This window comes from Sinohyriopsis cumingii, chromosome 6 (assembly GCF_028554795.1).
Source record: "Sinohyriopsis cumingii isolate HCF-2022 chromosome 6, ASM2855479v2, whole genome shotgun sequence".
NCBI lineage: Eukaryota > Metazoa > Mollusca > Bivalvia > Unionida > Unionidae > Sinohyriopsis > Sinohyriopsis cumingii.
The window spans coordinates 79,112,824-79,133,687 of NC_142966.1; the positions used below are offsets into that span (position 1 = coordinate 79,112,824).

Here is a 20,864-nt window from a genome sequence, read left to right on the forward strand (position 1 = left end):
AGAGAACACAAGATGGCAGATATGGTGACTGGTGAGGAAGCAGGGAAAAGCCACAAAAGCCAAGATGGCAGATATGGTGACTGATGATGAGTGGGTGAAACCAAGGAAAACACAAGACAGTAGTTATGATGACTCTGATGAGCTATCAGGTGAAACCCAGAAAGCAGACATGATGAGTCTCCTGAGCCAGCAGGTGAAACCAAGAGATACCAATACAGCAGACATGATACCTCTGGTGAGCCATCAAGTGAAACCCAGAAAACACACAGGATGGCAGATATGATGAATCTGATGAGCCATCAGGTGAAACTCACAAAGCAGTCACGATGAGTCTCGTGAGCCATCAGGTGAAACCCAGATAAACCAAGACAGCAAATATAGTGACTCGGATGAGCCATCAAGTGAATCCCAGACAAAAACAAGAGAGCAGATATAGTGAATCTGGTGAGACAGCAGGTGAAACCCACAAAAATAAAGATGGCAGATATGTTGACTCTGGTCATCCAGCTGGTGAAACCCACAAAAAGCAAGACAGCAGATATGGTGACTCTGGTGATCCAGCAGGTGAAATCCAGAAAACCAAGACAGCAGGCATAATCATTCTGGTGACACATCAGATTAAACCAACAAAGACCAAGACAGCAGATACGGTAACTCTGGTGATCCATCAAGTATAACCCAGAAAACCCAAGGCAGCAGATATTATGACTAGTGATCCAGCAGGTGAAACCCAGAAAAACCCAAGAAAGAAGATATGATGACTCTGGTGAGGCAGCAGGGAAAACAAACATATCCCAAGAAAGCAGATATGGTGCCTCTGGTGGGGCAGCTGAGAAACACCACAAAACAAGACAGCATATATGGTGACTCTAGTGAGACTGCAGGGAAACACTAGAGAACACAAGATGGCAGATATGGTGACTGGTGAGGAAGCAGGGAAAAGCCACAAAAGCCAAGATGGCAGATATGGTGACTGATGATGAGTGGGTGAAACCAAGAAAACACAAGACAGTAGTTATGATGACTCTGATGATCTATCAGGTGAAACCCAAAAAGCAGACATGATGAGTCTCCTGAGCCAGCAGGTGAAACCAAGAGATACCAATACAGCAGACATGATACCTCTGGTGAGCCATCAAGTGAAACCCAGAAAAACCAAGATGGCAGATGTAGTGACTCTGGTGAGATAGCAGGTGAAACCCACAAAAACCAAGACAGCAGATATGGTGACGCTGGTGATCCAGTAGGTGAAACCCAGAAAAATCAGGACAGCTTATCTGATCACGCTGGTGATCGAGCAGCTGAACCCATAAAAAGTAAGACAGCAGATATGGTGACTCTGGTAATCCAGCAGGTGAAATCTAGAAAACCAAGACAGCAGATATAATCATTCTGATGATCCATCAGATGAAACCCATAAGGACCAAGACAACAGATATTTTAACTCTGGTGATCCAGCAGGTAAAACCAAGAAAACACAAGGCAGCATATATGATAATTCTAGTGATCCAGCAGGTGAATCCCACACAAATCAAGACAGCAGATATGCTGACTCTGGTGAGCCAGCAGGTGAAACCCAGAAAATCTCATACATCAGATATGGTGACCCTCGTAATGCAGCAGGTGAAACCCAGAAAAACCAAGAATGCAGTTATAATCATTCTGGTGATCCAGCAGATAAATCCCACAAAGACCAAGACAGCAGATATGGCAACTCTAGTGATCCAGCAGATGAAACCCAGAAAAACACAAGACAGCAGATATGATCACACTGGTGATCCAGCAGGTGAATCCCTCACAAATCAAGACAGCAGATATGCTGACTTTGGTGATACAGCAGGTGAAAACCAGAAAACCAAGACTGCAGATATAATCATTATAGTGATCCAGCAGATTAAACCCCTAAAGACAAAGAAAGCAGATATGGTGACTCAGGTGATCCAGCAGGTAAAACAGACTCTGGCGAGGAGTAGGGAAGACCCGGAAAAGCCAAGACAGCAGATGTGGAGACTTGGGTGAGGCAGCAAGGAAACACTACAAAAACATGACAGCAGATATGGTGACTCTGGTTAGGCAGGAGGTTTAAGCCCCAGAAGCCAAGGTGGCAGATATGGTGATTCTAGTAAGACAGCAGGGAAAAGCCACAAAAAACCAAGAAGGAAGATCTTGTGACTCTTGTGTGACAGCAGAGAAAAGCTGCAAGAACCAAGACTGCAGATATGGTGACTCTAGTGAGGCAGAAAGGAAACACTACCAAAAAACAAGACAGCAGATATGGTGTCGCTAGTGAGGCAGCAGGGAGACAGGGCAAAACAAAACAAGGCAGCAGATATGGTGATTGTCGTAAAGAAGCAGAGAAAACAACCATAATGCAAGACAGCAGGTATGGTGAATATCATGAGGCAGCATGGAAACACCACACAAAACATGACAGTAAATATGGTGACTCAGGTGAGGAAGGAGGGAAAATCCACAAAAGCTAAGATGGCAGATTTGGTGACTGGTGAACCAGTGGGTGAGTCCCAGAAAAAATGCAGGATGGCGGATATGATGAATCTGATGAACCAGCAGATGAAACCCACAAGAAGCAAGAGAGCAAATATTGTGACTCAGATAAGCCATCAAGTGAAACCCAGAAACACCAAGACAGCAGATATGATCACTCTGGTGATCCAGCATGTGAAACCCACAAAAAGCAAGAAAGCAGATATGGTGACTGTGGTGGTCCAGCAGGTGAATTCCAGAAAACCAAGACAGCAGATATGGTGACTCTGGTGAGGCAGGAGGTTAAAGCCACAAAAGCCAAGATGGCAGTTATTGTGGTTCTGGTAAGACTACAGGGAAAAACCATGAAAGCCAAGACGGCATATATGATGCCTCTGTGAGTTAGGAGAATTAGCATGTGAAATCCAGAAAAAGCAAGACAACATATACGATGACTTTGGTTATCCAGCAGGGGAAAGCCACAAAACCCAAGATGGCAGATATAGTGACTCTGGTGGAGCATCAGGCAAATGCCACAAGAACGAAGACTTCAGATAAAGTGACTCTGGTGAGGAAGCAGGGAAAAGCCACAAAAGCCAAGACAACACATACGATGACTCTAGTCAGCCAGCATGTAAAACCCATGAAACACAAGACAGGAGATGTCATTACTTGTGTGCCATCAGGTGAAACCAAGAAACCAAGGCAGCAGGTATGATGACTCTGGTGATCCAGCAGATGAAACCCAGAAAAAACAAAGGCAGCGGAGATGGTGACTATCCAGCAGATGAAACCCAGAAAAAACAAAGGCAGCGGAGATGGTGACTCTGGTGTTCCAGCAGGTAAAACCCGGCAAAAGAAAATGAGGAAGCCAATGTGGTGCCTCTGGTGAGGCAGGAGGTAAAACCCAGAAAAAGCAGGACAGCAAGCAGGTAAAATGCACAAAACACAAGACAGCTGATATGGTGAGTCTGGTGAGGAAGCTGGGGAAACCCACAAAAACCAAGACAGTGGATTTGTTGAATCTGGTAAGTCAGTGGTGAAAACCATTAAATTCCAAGTTAAAGGATATGTTCCTATGGTGAGGCAGCAGGTAAAACCCACTAAAACTAAGACAGCACATGTGATGACTCTAGTTAGCCAGCAAGGAAAATCCACAAAACCCAAGACAACGGATATGATTACTCTTTTGACCCAGCAGGTTAAACCTCTAAAGTTAAGGCAGCAGATATGGTGAGGCAGCAGGTTAAACCCGGAAGAATCAAAATAGCAGATATGATGACTATGGCAAGCTGGCAGATAAAACCCACAGAAACCAAGACAGCAGATATGGTGACTCTAGTGAGGCAACAGGTAAAACCCATAAAAACAAGACAGCAGATATGATGACTCTACTGAGCCAGCAGGTTAAACCCAGAAGAAACAAGATAGAATATGTGATGAGTCTGAAAATCCAGCAGGTAAAAACCCACAAAACCCAAGATGGCAAATATAATGAGTCTGGTTAACTAACAGGTGAAACCAGAAAAACCAAGACAGCAGGTTTGATTACTTTGATGAGCCAACAGGTGAAAGCTAGAAAAACAGACAGCAGATATGATGACTCTGGTGATCAACAGTTAATAACCAGAAAATATAAGACAGCAAAAATTGTGACTGGTTATCCAGTAGGTGAAACTCAGAAAAAACCAAGAGAGCAGAAATGTTGTCTTTGATGATACAGCAGGTAATCCACAAACAAACAAGACAGTGGTTATGGTGAGTCTAGTAAGTCAGCAGGTGAAATCCACAAAGCCAAGACAGTGGATATGATGACTCCTGAAGAGTTAGCAGGAAAATCAACAAAATCCAAGAGAGCAAATATGATCACTCTGTTGAGGTAACATGTATAACCCCAAATAAGCAAGACAGTGGACATGGTGACTCCAGTGAGGCAGTACCTACAAAAGCCAAGATAGTGGATATATTAAATCTGGTGAGGCAACAGGGGAAACCCACTCAACACAAGACAAGATTCTGGAGAGGCAGCAATGTAAAGCCACAAAAGGTAAGATGGCAGATACTTTTATCCTGGTGAAAGAGTAGAGGAAAGCTACAAAAGTCAGGATGGTGGATATGGTGACTCTGGTGAGGCAGCAGGGAAATACCACAAAAGCCAAGACAGTGTGTGTGGTGACTCTCATAAAGCAGCATGAAAAACCCATGAAAGCCAAGACATTGAATATAATGACTGATTGGGTTAAACCCACAAAACCCAAGACAGCAGATATGATATCTGGTGAGATAGCAGGGAAATGCCAACAAAAGCAAGATGACTGATATGGTTACTCTAATGAGGCAGCTGAGATGAGCCACAGAACCCAAGACAACAGGTATGATAACTTTTGTGAGCTAGCTGGTGAAACCCAGAAAAATTAAGATGGAAGATGCGATGACTCTAGTGTGCCAGTAGGAAAACCCAAGGAAGACAAACACAGGAGATGTGATGCCTCCAGTGAGCCAGCATTTGAAACCCAGAAAAACCAAGACAGCAGATGCAGCAAATGTGGCAAGTCTAGTATGCCAGCAGGTGAAATGCAGAAAATCAAAAACAGCAGAGGTGGTGATGCTGGATTCATCCAGAAACTCCCAAGACAGTAGATATTATGGTGACTCTGGTGAGGCAACAGGGATAAGTCACAAAAACCAAGACGACAGATATGGTGACTTTAGTGAGGCAGTAGGGAAATGTCACAAAAGGTGAGACAGCAGATATGATGACTCTGGTGAGGCAGCAGGTGAAACCCAGAAAAGCCAAGACAGGAGATGTGATGACTCTAGTGTACCAACATGTGAAAGGCAGAAAACCAAGTCAGCAGATGTGGTGACTCTAGTGAGCCAGCAGGTGAATCCCAGAAAAACCAAAGACAGCAGATATGGTGATTCATGTAAGCCAGCAAATGAACTCCCAATGATACCAATACTGCAGATGTGGTGAATCAGGTGAGCCAGCAGGAGAATCCCAGGAAATCACTCAGAAAATCCTATGTTATAACTCTGGTGAGCCATGAGTTAATGCCCAGACAGCAGAGATGATGAATCTGGTGAGCCAGCAAGTGAAACCTAGAGAAACACAGATGGCAAGTATGATGACTCTGCTGAGCTTGGAGGTGAAAGCCAGAAAAAAACCAGGAAACACAGAAAAACCACGACAGCAGATATGATGACTCTGGTGAACCTGCAGGTAAAACCCAGAAAAACCAAGACAGCATATATGAGGACTCCGGTGAGCCAGCATGTGAAACCCAGAAACCCAAGGCAGCATTTATGAGGACTCCAGTGAGCCAGCATGTGAAACCCAGAAATCTAAGACAGCAGATATGATGAGTCTGGTCAGTCACCATGTGAAATCCAGATAAACCAGGACAGCAGATATGTCTCTGGTGAATCAGCAGGTGAAACCTTGAATAAAACAGGACACCAGATATGATAAATATGGTGATCTAGCAGGTAAAACCTGAAAAAAAGCAAAGACAGTGGATATGGTGACTGATGAACCAGCAGGTGAATGCCAGAAAAAACAATGACTGCTAATACTGTGATTGGTGATCCAGCAGGGAAAAGTAAGAATAAAACAAGACAGCATATATAGTGACTCTAGTGATCCAGCAGGCAAAATGCAGAGATAACAAAGACAGCAGATATAGTGACTCTGGTGAATCAGCAAGTAAAACCCAGGAAAAAAAGCTAGAAAATGGATCTAATGACTCTGGTGAGCCAGCTGGTAAAACCCAGAAAAAATCTCAAGACAATGTATCTGGTGAGTCAGCAGGTCATACCCACAAAAACCAAGACTGCAGATATGGTGAGCCTCGTGAGCCAGCAGATAAAAACCACAAAAACCAAGACAGCAGATATGGTGATTCTGGTGAGCCAGCTGTGGAAATCCACAAAATTCTGGACAGCAGATATGATGACTGGTGAGGAAGCAGGGAAAACCAAAAAAACCATGCCTGTGGATATGGTGACTTTGATGAGGCAGTAGGGAAAACCACAAAAACCAAGAAAGAGGATATGGTGACTCTGTTGAAACAGCAGGGAAAACCCACAAATGCCAGGACATTGAGTATGATGTCTCTGATGAGGCAGCAGGGAAAACCACAAAAAGCAAGACAGCAGATATGATGCATATTGAGAGGCAGCAGGTGAAAATGACTAAAACCAAGACAGCGGATGTGATATTTCTGTTGAGGCAGCATATAAAACCCACAAAAGGAAAGACAGCAGATATGATGACTATAGTGATCCAGATGGAAAAAGCCGCAAAATCCAAGACGTCAGGTATGATGACTCTGGTTAGGCAGTCGGGAAAGGCCATAAGAACCAAGATGGGCTATATGATGACTCTGTTGAGGTGGCAGGGAAGAGCCATAAAGGCCAAGACAGAAGATATGATGATTCTTGTGATCCAGCAGGTGAAACCCAGAGCAACCAAAGCATGCGATGTGATGACTAGTGTGCCAGATGGTGAAACCAAGAAAAACCAAGACTGGAGATGTGATGACTCTAGTGAGCCAGCAGGTGAAATCCCAGAGGAAATCAAAACAGCAGATGTGATGACTCTTGTGAACCAGCAGATGAAACCAAGACAGCAGATGCAGTGACTCTAGCTAGCAATCAGGTGATACCCAGAAAAATCAAGACAGCAAATTTGGTGACTCTGGTGAGCTGGCATGTTAAACCCTGAAAAACCAAGACAGCAAATGTGGCAAATCTGGTTTCACTCAGGAAATAACCAAGACAAAAGATATATAGTGATTCTCAAGAGGCAGCATGGAAAAGCCACAAACAGATGGTAGATATGATGAATCTGATGAGACTGCAAGGAAAAGCCACAAAAGCTGAGACATCAGATATGACTGTTCTAGTGAGCCATCAGGGGAAACCCAGAATAACCAATATAGGAGAGCAGATTGGATGACTCTGGTGATCCAGCAGATCGAACCCAGAAAACGCCAAACAGCAGACATGAAGACTCTTCTGATCCAGCAGGTGAAATCATGAAATACAAAGACACCAGTTATGGTGATGCTGGTGATCCTGTAGGTGACAACCAAAAAACCAGGACAACAGATATGGTACCATTGGTGATCTAGTAGGTGAATCCCAGAAGAAAACCAAGACAGCTGACGATGTGGTGACACTTTTGAGCCAGCAGGTGAAACCCAGAAAAACATAAGGTAGTAGATAAGGAGTCCTGGTGATCCAGCAAGTGAAACCCTCCAAAAACTTCAAAAACAGGTTTGGTGAATGTGGTGAGTCAGCAGGTGAGACCCAGATATTTTGAGTCTGGTGATTCAGCAAGTATAACCCAGAAAAAACAAAGACAGGTGACACCCACAAAAACCAAAACAGTAGATATGGTGACTCTAATTCACCCACAAAACCCTAAGACAGCAGATGTTATGGTAACTCTGGTGAGGCATCAGGGAAAAGCCACAAAAGCCAAGGCTGCAGATATGATTACTCTAGTGATCCAGCAGATGAAACTCTAATAAAAACGAAGACCAGATGTAGTTTCTCTGGTGACCCAGCATGTGAAACCCAGAAAAAATAAAGACAACAGATGTTTTGCCTCTGATGAGCTGGCAGGTGCATCCTAGAAAAACAAGACATCAGATATCATGATCTAGTTTCAATCAGAAAAGCCCCAAACAGCAGATATTGTCTCTGGTGAGCCATTAGATTAAACCTGGTGTGCAGATATGATGCGTTTGGTGAGCCAGCATGAGAAACCCAGAAAAACCAAGACAGTAGATATTATGATTCTGGTGAGCCATCAGTTGAAATCCAGTAAAATCAAGACAGCACATATGATGCATCTGGGTCTTCCACCATGCAAAACACAGAAAAACAAAGATGGCAGATATGGCAACTCTACTGAGGTAGCAGGGAAAAGCCATAAGAACCAAACTGGCAGATATTATGACCCTTGTGAGGCAGCAGGAAGAGCCACCAAAGCCGAGGCAGCAGGTATGATGATTCTAGTCAGCCAGCAGCTGAAAACAAGAAAAATCAAGACAGCAGATGTGATGACTAGTGTGGCAGCAGGTGAAAACAAGATTAACCTAGACATGAGATATGATGACTCTAGTAAGCCAGAAGGTGAAACCCAGAGGAAACAGGAACAGGAGATGTGATGACTGTAGCTTGCCAGTAGGTGCATCCCAGAAATCGAAGATTGCAGATGTGGTGGCAATGATGTGCCATCAGGTGCAACCCACAAAAACCAAGACAGAGATGTAGTGTCTCTGGTGAACCAGTAGGTGAAACCCAGAAAAACTAAGGCAACAGATGTGGTAGATCTGTTGAGCAGGTAGTAGAAACCCTGAAAATACCAAATAGAAGATGCCATGGTGACTCTGGTGAGGCAGTAGGGAAAAGCCACAAAAACCAAGACAGCAGATATCTTGACTCTGGTGAGCAGCAGGGAAAAGCTCAAAAAAGTTGATAGGGCAGGTTTGATGACACTAGTCAGCCAGCAGGTGAAACCTTAAACAAAATGAAGACAGCAGATGTATTGAATCTGGTGAGCCAGCAGGTGAAACCCATGAAAACCAAGGCAGCAGATGTGGTGTCTCTGGTGAGCCAGCAGATGAAACCCAGAAAAACCAAGAGAACAGATATGGTGCATCTGTTGAGCAGGCAGCTGTAACTCCAAAAATCCAGTGCAGAAGATATTATGGTCTTTCTGGTGAGGCAGCAGTGAAAAGCCCCAAGAAGTCGAGAAAGCCCACTTGATGACCCTAGTGAGCCAGCAGATGAAATCCAGAGATACCAAGAGATTGGATATATTGCCTCTTGTAAACCAGTATATCAAGCCCAGAAAAAACAAGACAGCTGATGTGGTTTCTCTGGTTCACAAGCAGATCAAATCTAGAAAGACCAAGACAACAGATGTTTTGACTCTGTTGAGCCAGCAGGTGAATCCTAGAATAACCAAAGGCAGCAAATATAGTGACTCTGGTGATTCAGCAGGTGATACCTCAAACAAAACCAAGACAGTGGATTTGGAGAATCTGGTGAGCCAGCAAGTGAAACCCAGAAAATTCAAAACAGCACATGTGGTGTCTGGTGACTCAGCAGGTGAAACCCAGAAAAAACTAAGATAACAGATGTTGTGAATCTGGTGAGCCTGCAGGTGAAACGCACAAAAGACAAGACAACAGCTGCGGTGACTCCAGTTTCACAAAGAAAAGCCCAAGACAGCAGATAAAATGGTAACTCAGGTGAGACATCAGTGAAAAGGCTCAAAAAGCAAGATGGCAGTTATGGTGATTCTTGTGAGGCAGCAGGGAATATCAAAAAGCCAAGACAGCAGATATGAATGCTCCTGTGACCCAGCATGTGAAACCCAGAAAATGAAGACAGGAGATGCGGTGACTTTAGTGAGCCTACAGGTGAAACCCGGAGAGAACCAAGACAGTTGCTTTGGTGACTCTTATGGCCAGCAGGTGAAACCCAGAAAAGAAAGACAGTGTCTTTAATGCCTCTTGTGAGCGAGCAGGTGAAAACCAGAAGAAATAAAAACAACAGATGTGGTGTGTCTGGTGATCCAGCAGGTTAAACCCAGAAAAATCAAGACAACAGTGTCTGGTGAGCCAACAGAATCGTTCCAGAAAAACAAAAGACAGCAAATGTAGTGTCTCTGGTGATGCAGCAGGTGCCCCCTCCCCAATACCCCCTCCCCAAGACTGCAGATTTGATCTGTTTGGTGAGCCAGCATGTGAAACCCAGAAAACCAAGACAGCAGATATGATGACTGTAGTGATCCAGCAGATGAAACACAGATAAAACCCAAAAAGACAGCAGATATGGTGACTCTGATGACCCAGCTACTGAGAGCTGGAAAAAACACAACCACAGAGACTCTGTCTCTGGTAATGCAGCAGGTAAAAGTCAGGAGAAAACCAGGATGACATATATGATGACTCCTGTAATCCTGCAGGTGAAACCCAGAAAAATCCATTAGAGTGGATATAATGATTAGTGAGCTAGCAGGTAAAACCCAGAAGAAAAAAACAAGACAACAGATATGGCGAGTCTGGTGAGTCCAGAAAACCAAGACAGCAGATATAATCATTCTGGTGAGCCAGCTGGGGAAAATCACAAAATCCAAGACAGCCCATATGATGGCTGTTTGAGGCAGCAGGGAGAACCCACAAAAAATGAGACAGAGGATATGGTGTCTGGCGAGGCAGCAGGAACACACATAAAAACCAAGAGAGTGGATATAGTAACTATCGTGAGGCAGCAGGGAAAAACCACAAATAGAATTTTGAGCAAATATGGTACCTCTGGTAAGGCAGCAAGAAAAACCCTCTTAAACCAAGATAGCAGATGTAGTATCTGGTGAGGCAGCAGGGAAAACCCACCAAAAACCAAAACAGTGGATACGATGAACCTGATGAGCCAGCAGGTGACACACATAATCCAAGACAGCAGATATGATGTGTCTCATGAGTCAGCAGGTACAACTCACGAAATGCAAGACAGCTGATATGATGAGTCTGGTGAGCCAGCAGGTAAAACCCTCCAAAATTAAGATGCCAGTTATGATGAGTCTGGAGAGCTAGCAGGTGCAACCCAGAAAACCAAGAAAGCTGATATGGTTACTATGAGGATCCAGCAGGTGGAAGTCAGAAAAGCCAAGAGAACAGATACGATGATTCTGGTGATCGAGTAGTTGAAAGACAGAAAAAAATCAAGACAGCAGATATTGTGACTCTAATCATCCAGTATGTAAAACCCAGAAATAAACCATGACAGTAGATATGATGAATCTGGTGAGCCAACAGGTGAAACCCACATAAAACAAGACAGTGGATATTGTGATTCTGGTGAGGCAGCAAGAAAAGCTTACTTAAACCAAGACAGTGGATATGATGAGTCTGGTGAGGCAGCAAGGAAAAGCCACAAAAGCCAAGACAGCAGATATGTTGACTCTGTTCAAAACACAAAAAAACCAAGACAGAGATGTAATGACTAGTGTGCCAGCTGCTGAAACCAAGAAAAACTAAGACAGTAGATGTAATGGCTCTAGTGAGCCAGCAGGTCAAACCCAGGGGAAGGCAAGACAGCAGATACGGTGACTCTAATGCTTAAGTAGGTGATCCCCCCCAAACCCCCCCCAAGACAACAGATGTGCTGAATCTGGTGAGCCAGCAGGTGAAACCCAGAAAATCCAAGACAGAAGATAGTGACTCTGGTTTCTACTCAGAAAAGACAAAGACAGCAGATATTATTACAATTAAGACTGTATATATGTTTAGTTTGGTGAGCCAGCATGTGAGACCCAGAAAAATCAAGATAGCAGATATGATACTGTGGCTCTGGTGATCCAGCAAATAAAAGTCAGAAAAAACAAGACAGAAGAGATGGTGATTCTTGTGATCCAGCAGGTGAAACCCAGAAAAACCCAAGACTGTAGATATGGAAACTCGGGTGAGCCAGCAGGTGAAAAACCCCTAAAAACAAGCAAAGGCAATGGTTATGGTGAGGCTGGTGAGTTAGCAGGTAAAACTACAAAAAACAAGACAGCTGATATGGTAAGTCTGATGAGCCAACAGGTGAAACACACATAATGCAAGACAGCTGATATGGTGAGTCTGATGAGCCAACAGGTGAAACACACAGAATGCAAGACAGAGGATATGGTGAGTCTGGTGAGCCAACAGGTGAAACACACAGAACGCAAGGCAAGTGGATATGGTGAGTCTGGTGAGCCAACAGGTGAAACATACAGAATGCAAGGCAGCGGATATGTTCAGTCTGGTGAGCCAGCAGGTCAAACATACAGAATGCAAGACAGCGGATATGGTGAGTATGGTGAGCCAACAGGTGAAACATGCAGAATGCAAGACAGTGGATATGGTGAGTCTGGTGAGCCAACAGGTGAAACACACAGAATGCAAGACACTGGATATGGTGAGTCTAGTGAGCCAACAGGTGAAACACACAGAATGCAAGACATCAGATATGGTGAGTCTGGTGAGCCAACAGGCGAAACATACAGAATGCAAGAGAGTGGATATGGTGAGTCTGGTGAGCCAACAGGTGAAACATACAGAATGCAAGACAGCATATATGGTGAGTCTGGTGAGCCAACAGGTGAAACACACAGAATGCAAGACATCGGATATGTTGAGTCTGGTGAGCTGACAGGTGAAACATACAGAATGCAAGACAGCGGATATGGTGAGTCTGGTGAGGCAGCAGGTGAAACATACAGAATGCAAGACAGCAGATATGGTGAGTCTGGTGAGCCAACAGGTGAAACATACAGAATGCAAGACAAGCAGATATGGTGAGTCTGTTGAGCCAACAGGTGAAACATACAGAATGCAAGACAGTGGATATGGTGAGTCTGGTGAGCCAACAGGTGAAACATGCAGAATGCAAGACAGTGGATATGGTGAGTCTGGTGAGCCAACAGGTGAAACACACAGAATGCAAGACAGTGGATATGGTGAGTCTGGTGAGCAACAGGTGAAACACACAGAATGCAAGACAGCAGATGTGGTGAGTCTGGTGAGCCAACAGGTGAAACACACAGAATGCAAGACACTGGATATGGTGAGTCTGGTGAGCCAACAGGTGAAACACACAGAATGCAAGACACTGGATATGGTGAGTTTGGTGAGCCAACAGGTGAAACACACAGAATGCAAGACAGCGGATATGGTGAGTCTGATGAGCCAACAGGTAAAACATACAGAATGCAAGACAGCGGATATAGTGAGTCTGGTGAGCCAACAGGTGAAACACACAGAATGCAAGACAAGCAGATATGGTGAGTCTGGTGAGCCAGCAGGTGAAACTTACAGAATGCAAGACAGCGGATATGGTGAGTCTGGTGAGCCAACAGGTGAAACATAGAGAATGCAAGACAGCGGATATGGTGAGTCTGGTGAGCCAACAGGTGAAACACAAAGAATGCAAGACATCAGATATGGTGAGTCTGGTGAGCCAACAGGTGAAACACACAGAATGCAAGACAGCGGATATGGTGAGTCTGATGAGCCAACAGGTAAAACACACAGAATGCAAGACAAGCAGATATGGTGAGTCTGGTGAGCCAGCAGGTGAAACTTACAGAATGCAAGACAGTGGATATGGTGAGTCTGGTGAGCCAACAGGTGAAACATACAGAATGCAAGAGAGTGGATATGGTGAGTCTGGTGAGCCAACAGGTGAAACACACAGAATGCAAGACAGTGGATATGGTGAGTCTGGTGAGCCAACAGGTGAAACACACAGAATGCAAGACAAGTGGATATGGTGAGTCTGGTGAGCCAACAGGTGAAACATACAGAATGTAAAGCAGCGGATATGTTCAGTCTGGTGAGCCAGCAGGTCAAACATACAGAATGCAAGACACTGGATATGGTGAGTCTGGTGAGCCAACAGGTGAAACACACAGAATGCAAGACACTGGACATGGTGAGTCTGGTGAGCCAACAGGTGAAACACACAGAATGCAAGACATCAGATATGGTGAGTCTGGTGAGCCAGCAGGTGAAACATACAGAATGCAAGACAGTGGATATGGTGAGTCTGGTGAGCCAACAGGTGAAACACAGAGAATGCAAGACAGCGGATATGGTGAGTCTGGTGAGCCAACAGGTGAAATGCACAGAATGCAAGACAGTGGTTATGGTGAGTCTGGTGAGCCAACAGGTGAAACATACAGAATGCAAGACAGTGGATATGTTGAGTCTGGTGAGCCAACAGGTGAAACACACAGAATGCAAGACAGTGGATATGGTGAGTCTGGTGAGCAACAGGTGAAACACACAGAATGCAAGACAGCAGATATGGTGAGTCTGGTGAGCCAACAGGTGAAACACACAGAATGCAAGACACTGGATATGGTGAGTCTGGTGAGCCAACAGGTGAAACACACAGAATGCAAGACACTGGATATGGTGAGTTTGGTGAGCCAACAGGTGAAACACACAGAATGCAAGACAGCGGATATGGTGAGTCTGATGAGCCAACAGGTAAAACATACAGAATGCAAGACAGCGGATATAGTGAGTCTGGTGAGCCAACAGGTGAAACACACAGAATGCAAGACAGCGGATATGGTGAGTCTGGTGACCCAACAGGTGAAACACACAGAATGCAAGACATCAGATATGGTGAGTCTCTTGAGCCAACAGGTGAAACATACAGAATGCAAGACAGTGGATATGGTGAGTCTGGTGAGCCAACAGGTGAAACACACAGAATGCAAGACAGCGGATATGGTGAGTCTGGTGAGCCAACAGGTGAAACACACAGAATGCAAGACATCGGATGTGGTGAGTCTGGGGAGCCAACAGGTGAAACACACAGAATGCAAGATAGCAGATATGGTGAGTCTGGTGAGCCAACAGGTGAAGCACAGAATGCAAGACAAGCAGATATGGTGAGTCTGGTGAACCAACAGGTGAAACACACAGAATGCAAGACATCGGATATGTTGAGTCTGGTGAGCTGACAGGTGAAACATACAGAATGCAAGACAGCGGATATGGTGAGTCTGGTGAGGCAGCAGGTGAAACATACAGAATGCAAGACAGCAGATATGGTGAGTCTGGTGAGCCAACAGGTGAAACACACAGAATGCAAGACAGTGGATATGGTGAGTCTGGTGAGCCAACAGGTGAAACATACAGAATGCAAGACAGCATATATGGTGAGTCTGGTGATCCAACAGGTGAAACATACAGAATGCAAGACATCAGATATGGTGAGTCTGGTGAGCCAGCTGGGGGAAACGCACACAAACCAAGACAGATGACTCTAATGAAGCAGCTAAAACAACCGATATGAGGAAATTACATCATTCCTAAATGGAACTAATCAGAACATGTAACCCAAATGAGTAATCAATCAAGGATCAATGGATGGAACTTATAAACAAATATAACTGATATGTGGGTCTATCACCATGGATGATCATTGCTTAGAATTTTTACAAAAATAGGAATAATGTTTCATCCACAAGCAGGATATGTACATATATCTGATTTTAACTCACATAGTGATACTGAATAACCACAACCACAAAGTATTGCAGTTCCACAGCTCTTGTTGGATAGTCAAGGAGCCATCACACATAGTCTGCCCTTCCCAGTCCCAAAGTGACCAGAATCAAACAAAACTAAATTTCAGAATTAGACAGAGTTTGACTTTGTGAAGTACAGCAGCAGGTGGTGGCACCATTTTTTTTTTTTAGCACACACTTTAAAAATTATATTGACATTAATCATCATAGAGTATATGATATCCATCAACCTAGCAACACCACCCAGCATGTTAGCCACTCCCTGACAACAGTGCAGATGCAGAAAGATCATTTTCTGTGCTGAGGAAAATTCAACAAGATATTTGGTGAGGTTTGCACAAAAGTACATTCCAGTCTCAAATGAGTGCCAGGATGAACACAATAGACATCTGTAATACCTTCAACCTCACCTTACCCCCACCTCCCAAACTATTAAGAGCAAAGACTGCATCTAATTAAGAAAATTTTCCGCTATCCAATGGATTTTGAAGACATAAACTTGGTATAATTTTTGTTTTATTCAATGTCTGTGTGGCTGTATTTATGTGAGTGTGAGCACATGTCTCTACATATGTGTAGTGATAATAATGTCTACCAACTAATTTTGGTTTCTATCTGAAATGCTTCAAAGAAAATATCATTTTTTTATATCAAATTTTAATTTATAGCAATTTGATATAAGTTTATATGAAAGGTAATGTATTCAGAATTGGACATTGCCTTTTTTGTAGATCATGCACTACCCCCTTCCCTTGGAATCTCAAAACACTTTTTGGAGTCCTTCAAACCTCCAACACTTCTGCAAATATTGCAGCTATGCCTTTGAATACTTTAATATTAACATGAGGAATATAAGCCTGCTACCTTCCAAATCCAGCTCTCCTTAAAGATGAAAATTGGTCTTTTCTGTCTATATCACATCAACAAAGGGCAGTAACTCTTGCCAATTACCTCCCCTCTTGACACCAACGGTGTCACCAGTTTTTAAGCTTCGCTTCTGTACACAACATCTTACAGAATAGGCCTCCTGTTTATCCCGGTCTTTATGTGTGACAGTCGAGATATCCTTTAAAACATTTGGATCATTTTGGACCAATTTTCATAAACTGGTGATATACGTTATTTTCTAAATTTGACATATTTTGTTAATATTGTAGCTTTATCTGACTTGGCATGTTGTACCATAAGGTCTAGTGTACGTTTTCTTCCTGTTGCAGTGTGTGCAGTTTGTGCTTTGAGGACACCTGTTTGGCTGTTCTGCAAAAATCAGTAAAAGGCATAGAGAAGAGTAGAAAAGGATGCAAGACCAGTATTGATGTACAGTTGTTCCCCTCTTGACCACCCCTAACAATGGCCACTTACTTGATGAGGCCATAATCCTTTGGCATGGACAAATCTGTGTTCAAATTTACCCATCCCTCAAGGACTGCCATCAATCTAATGCTGCCAGAAAGTAGCATTTAAGTGCAGTAGCTGTCAAACTTACCCCTTGCGAGCGATCTCATAACGGTTTCTTGAGAGAGTGAAATCTCAATAATATTTATTAATTTCTCAGCTCTCGACATTTATATTTTTTCAAACATGCTGATAAAGTAGAATTAATTCAGAGGTTTGTAGTCTGATTATCCTTACTAACACGTATTCCTGGGATGTTAACTTTTGTCACCATGATAATTACTGGCTATATAGTTTTGTTCAGCTCAAGTTAGCATGACATCCAGTTTTCATACAGTAAACTTGTATATTTGCCTTCTGGCTTCCTTCTAATAGGGTGCCAGACTGGAGAAAATATGTTTTAAGAAAACTTAGGTAGATCACGTGACAAGCTCACTTTGTTAACACTGGGAATCTCATGTGAAAACTACATATTATCCATGAAGGAATACATTGTTGTAGAAGTGTAAATTGTTCTCAGATATTCTCAGTTTAGAATGAAAAGTGAAAGAGCTTTTAGACTAAATGAAAAGAAAGGAGCAGTTTGATCACAACTGAGAAATTTGATGTCAGAAAGGTTTAAATAAACAGTGTCATAATATGTTAAAGTGCATTGAGTGGGAAGACCGAATTGATGTACTACAGAGATAGTTACAACCAAATGCTTGTGCCCAGATTTAGCTGACAAGGTGGTCTTACATCAACATTAATAGTTATTCAGATCTGAAAAAAAATAACATTTATATTAGTTGCATATTTTCAATCCTTAACTTGATAATATTCCTGTGATTTTTAAATGAATATATTAAAGATATTAATATTAGTTATGCCTTTCACACTTAATATGTAGTTTTTATTCAAATCTGTGTGATACCACTCTATAATGGCTACCTCTCTTTTAAGATCATTTTTCTGCTTATTAAGGTTGGCTTTATAAAAGGGGGACCACTGTAGGATCACTGTACTAAGCATACATCCAAATACAGAATCAGTTGTAGATGTATACACCAGCCATTCAGCAACAAATGCATTGATTTGGATAGGATATGGCAAGGCAACTCCTGACTTAAGGCCAAATTTTATCTCACTTTCCTTCTTTTACAGATAATTTGGATATAATGGGGATTGTTCTCCTATTTTTAGGCAATCCAGTGAGTATAAATCCCCTGAAAATATGAGCTTTGTCTCTGTGCCTGTAAGACTGGGCACATGGAGTATTTTTCGGAGCCACTGGATCCAGCATGTAGTACTGTTCACTGCTCAGAGCCATACTGGCAATCAAACCAACACAGCCCTCCCTGCCTGGACTTGATTATGGTGATAGATCTGGCCATTCAACCAGAGAAATGGATGACAAAATTGACTGTCAGAGCAGGTTTATCCTATTTTCACTGCCTATTGGTAGTGGTTTATTTGGGAATGATGGCATGGCATGATCATTTCCTCAGTTTATCCTGAAATGGAAGCGGACAGAGTTTAGTTTTAAGGCTGTCATTGATGGCATAAATAGGGTGTTGCCTGCTTTACAATGCCCTCTACCCCTACTACCAAATATTACTGTAAAGTCAAAGCATCGATCAACAACAATGATGAAGAAGAGTCTCGCTTTTATGTCTGCTTCACCAGTGAGCAAATCTCAAGGAAATTAATGATCAGTTGTCCAAACGTATCTGTGAACTGGAAAATGCTAAATCCTTCTTGTCAGAAGATGGGTACTGTACTAGCCATGTTTTATAATCAGACTACTACAGGACAATTTTTCCACTGCCCATCATACTGAACTCCCGGTATTGGATATGATTGCATTCTTGGTTAACATGTCTGCCCCACCATTTTATAGATGGATAAGAATGTATTCCTTGCCACATTGAAACTGTTTCAAAACATTTTAGATGCTGGATGTCACCTCATTAGTACTTTTTTGACCAACAGAAAAATCAACCAACATACCTGGATGTCGATGACCAGAATTTCTCATGTCATTAACAGAGCAACTCACCATGCAAATTCTAATATACTGACTGCTTCTGCCAATTTTGATGCATGTTTACACGCCATATCACTAAAATTGCATCAGGCCCTCACTGAAGCTGTTATCTTGCACAACATGTTTCTTGGTAGCTTTAGTTTTGGTTTGCAGGGTGAATTCAGTCGACAAGAGCTTTCTTCAGATTAGATAGTTTGGTAATTCTCATGGCACAATCTGACTTTATGGCCAAGAACTAGTTACTGTCAGCAGGCAGTAAGAGTCATCTATAGTGACAATGAGAGCAGTGTCCATACAAGATCATGTCAGGCATTGTTTGAAGCGTAGATAGACAAGTTGTGGCAGTCACAAAAGACTCTTCCTTCCTACAAAGGCAGGAAAGCAAGATATCAGCTCTCAAACCCTCACTTTGTGACTTAAGTGGGTTGTATGCTCGTTTCACTGTACCATCTCAAAAGATCAAAGTCACCTAATGAGGATTTTGCCTCATGAATTAAAGCACTCTGCAGATCTTGTGTTTGAATGCAATGTTTTGATTAGAGACATCACTGAAGCTGTTGGCAGGCATGCTGAGTCATCATTTTAGAGCTCTTACCTCGGGGATTTAGTTTGATGAATTTAACCTTATTAAACCAATGCAGCATCATAGCTTTGCTGGATTAGTGAATTTTGACAGTACAAAGACCTAAGTAATGCTCATCTTAGTTCAATATAGTGGTCATGGATCATGTGACCATATGATGCATTGCTTTAAGCTTGAGAATGGGTTATCTTCCCTTGTGACATAGGTAGGATGCCCAGCATTCTTTCCAAATGTTATCCTAATATTGATGTGGTTGGGGAATGTATTCAAAGGAGAAAGCAAAGTTTATTGTAAATTATGTTTCCGCAAGAATATTGACTGATCACATTACTTCTAGACCCTCTCAATCACTCTGCTATGCAAGCAGTCTTATTGGTAGTTAAACCAGGTGACAAATAGTGGGGGCAAGGGAGGTAATTTGCAAGGTTACTACCCATTGTCTATATGATATAGACAGAAAAGAAAAATTTTCATCTTTTAATATGGCTGGATTTGGGAGGTAGGAGGCTTATTTTCCTAATTTTAATGTCATTTGATAGGTATTGTCAGAGAAACACAATTTACTAGAAAATTTGGTTTGTATCTAAAAGAACAAACACTGGCATATGCCTGGAAAACAGAATGAGTTTGTATATATTTGGATTTTTAACATGGCTTTAAAAAGATTTTTTGTCATATCGCTACAATGTCTGCAGTGTGGCAGTTTATAATGATGTGTAGTACTGGGGCGTCATGCCACAGGCATGTAGCATCATATCCCACCCAGTTACATTATCCTGACACCAGGCCAACCAGTCGTAACACTAGCCTCTTAACTCATTCGGCCCCAGAGGTTTTTGTCGTTTTTGCCTGAAATGTGCGTAGGAACGAGATTTGGGGTGCTATTTCTGAATACATCGTAATACAGCGGTTTTCAATGGATTATCCATGAGAATAATGCCTAGTTGTATTAGAAACATCAATTTCCATTGGTTATTTTGCTTGCGCATGAGCAGAAGGGTAAAAGTTGGAGTTCTTTTTTTTTTTATTTTGCTTAATAGACCCATCATTTTCGTATGGAGACCGCAATTTATTCCAAATGCCCACCTTATCCTAGTTTTTGCAAAGGTTCACCTGTCTGTGTGCAGTTAAGACCGGTATGCCTTAGATCTGAGGCCAAAAGGTCTAAAATCCGGACACAAAATCGCATTCCGATCTCGAGCGAATTTTGGGTGGAAAAAAAACGGGTCCAAAAAATGAGCTTTTTCTAACTGTATTTTGTAGTGCAACTAGAACTTCCAGAT

At 42.8% G+C, this 20,864-nt stretch overlaps 1 protein-coding gene across 3 annotated transcripts in view; it reads left to right on the top strand.

Moving 5' to 3' along the window:
* LOC149797289 (uncharacterized) overlaps nt 1–20,864 on the top strand; it is a 130,644-nt gene that overhangs the window by 86,869 nt on the left and 22,911 nt on the right. Inside the window, exon 13 of one of the 3 annotated variants that reach the window (XM_089962010.1) lies at nt 16,795–17,719. The exons of the other annotated variants lie outside the window; for them this stretch is intronic. Within the exon in view, the coding sequence (XP_089818136.1) occupies nt 16,795–16,850 (56 nt within the window). The 3' untranslated portion in view covers nt 16,851–17,719. Of the gene's footprint in view, nt 1–16,794; nt 17,720–20,864 lie in introns of those variants that run through there. 3 annotated transcript variants of the gene reach the window in all.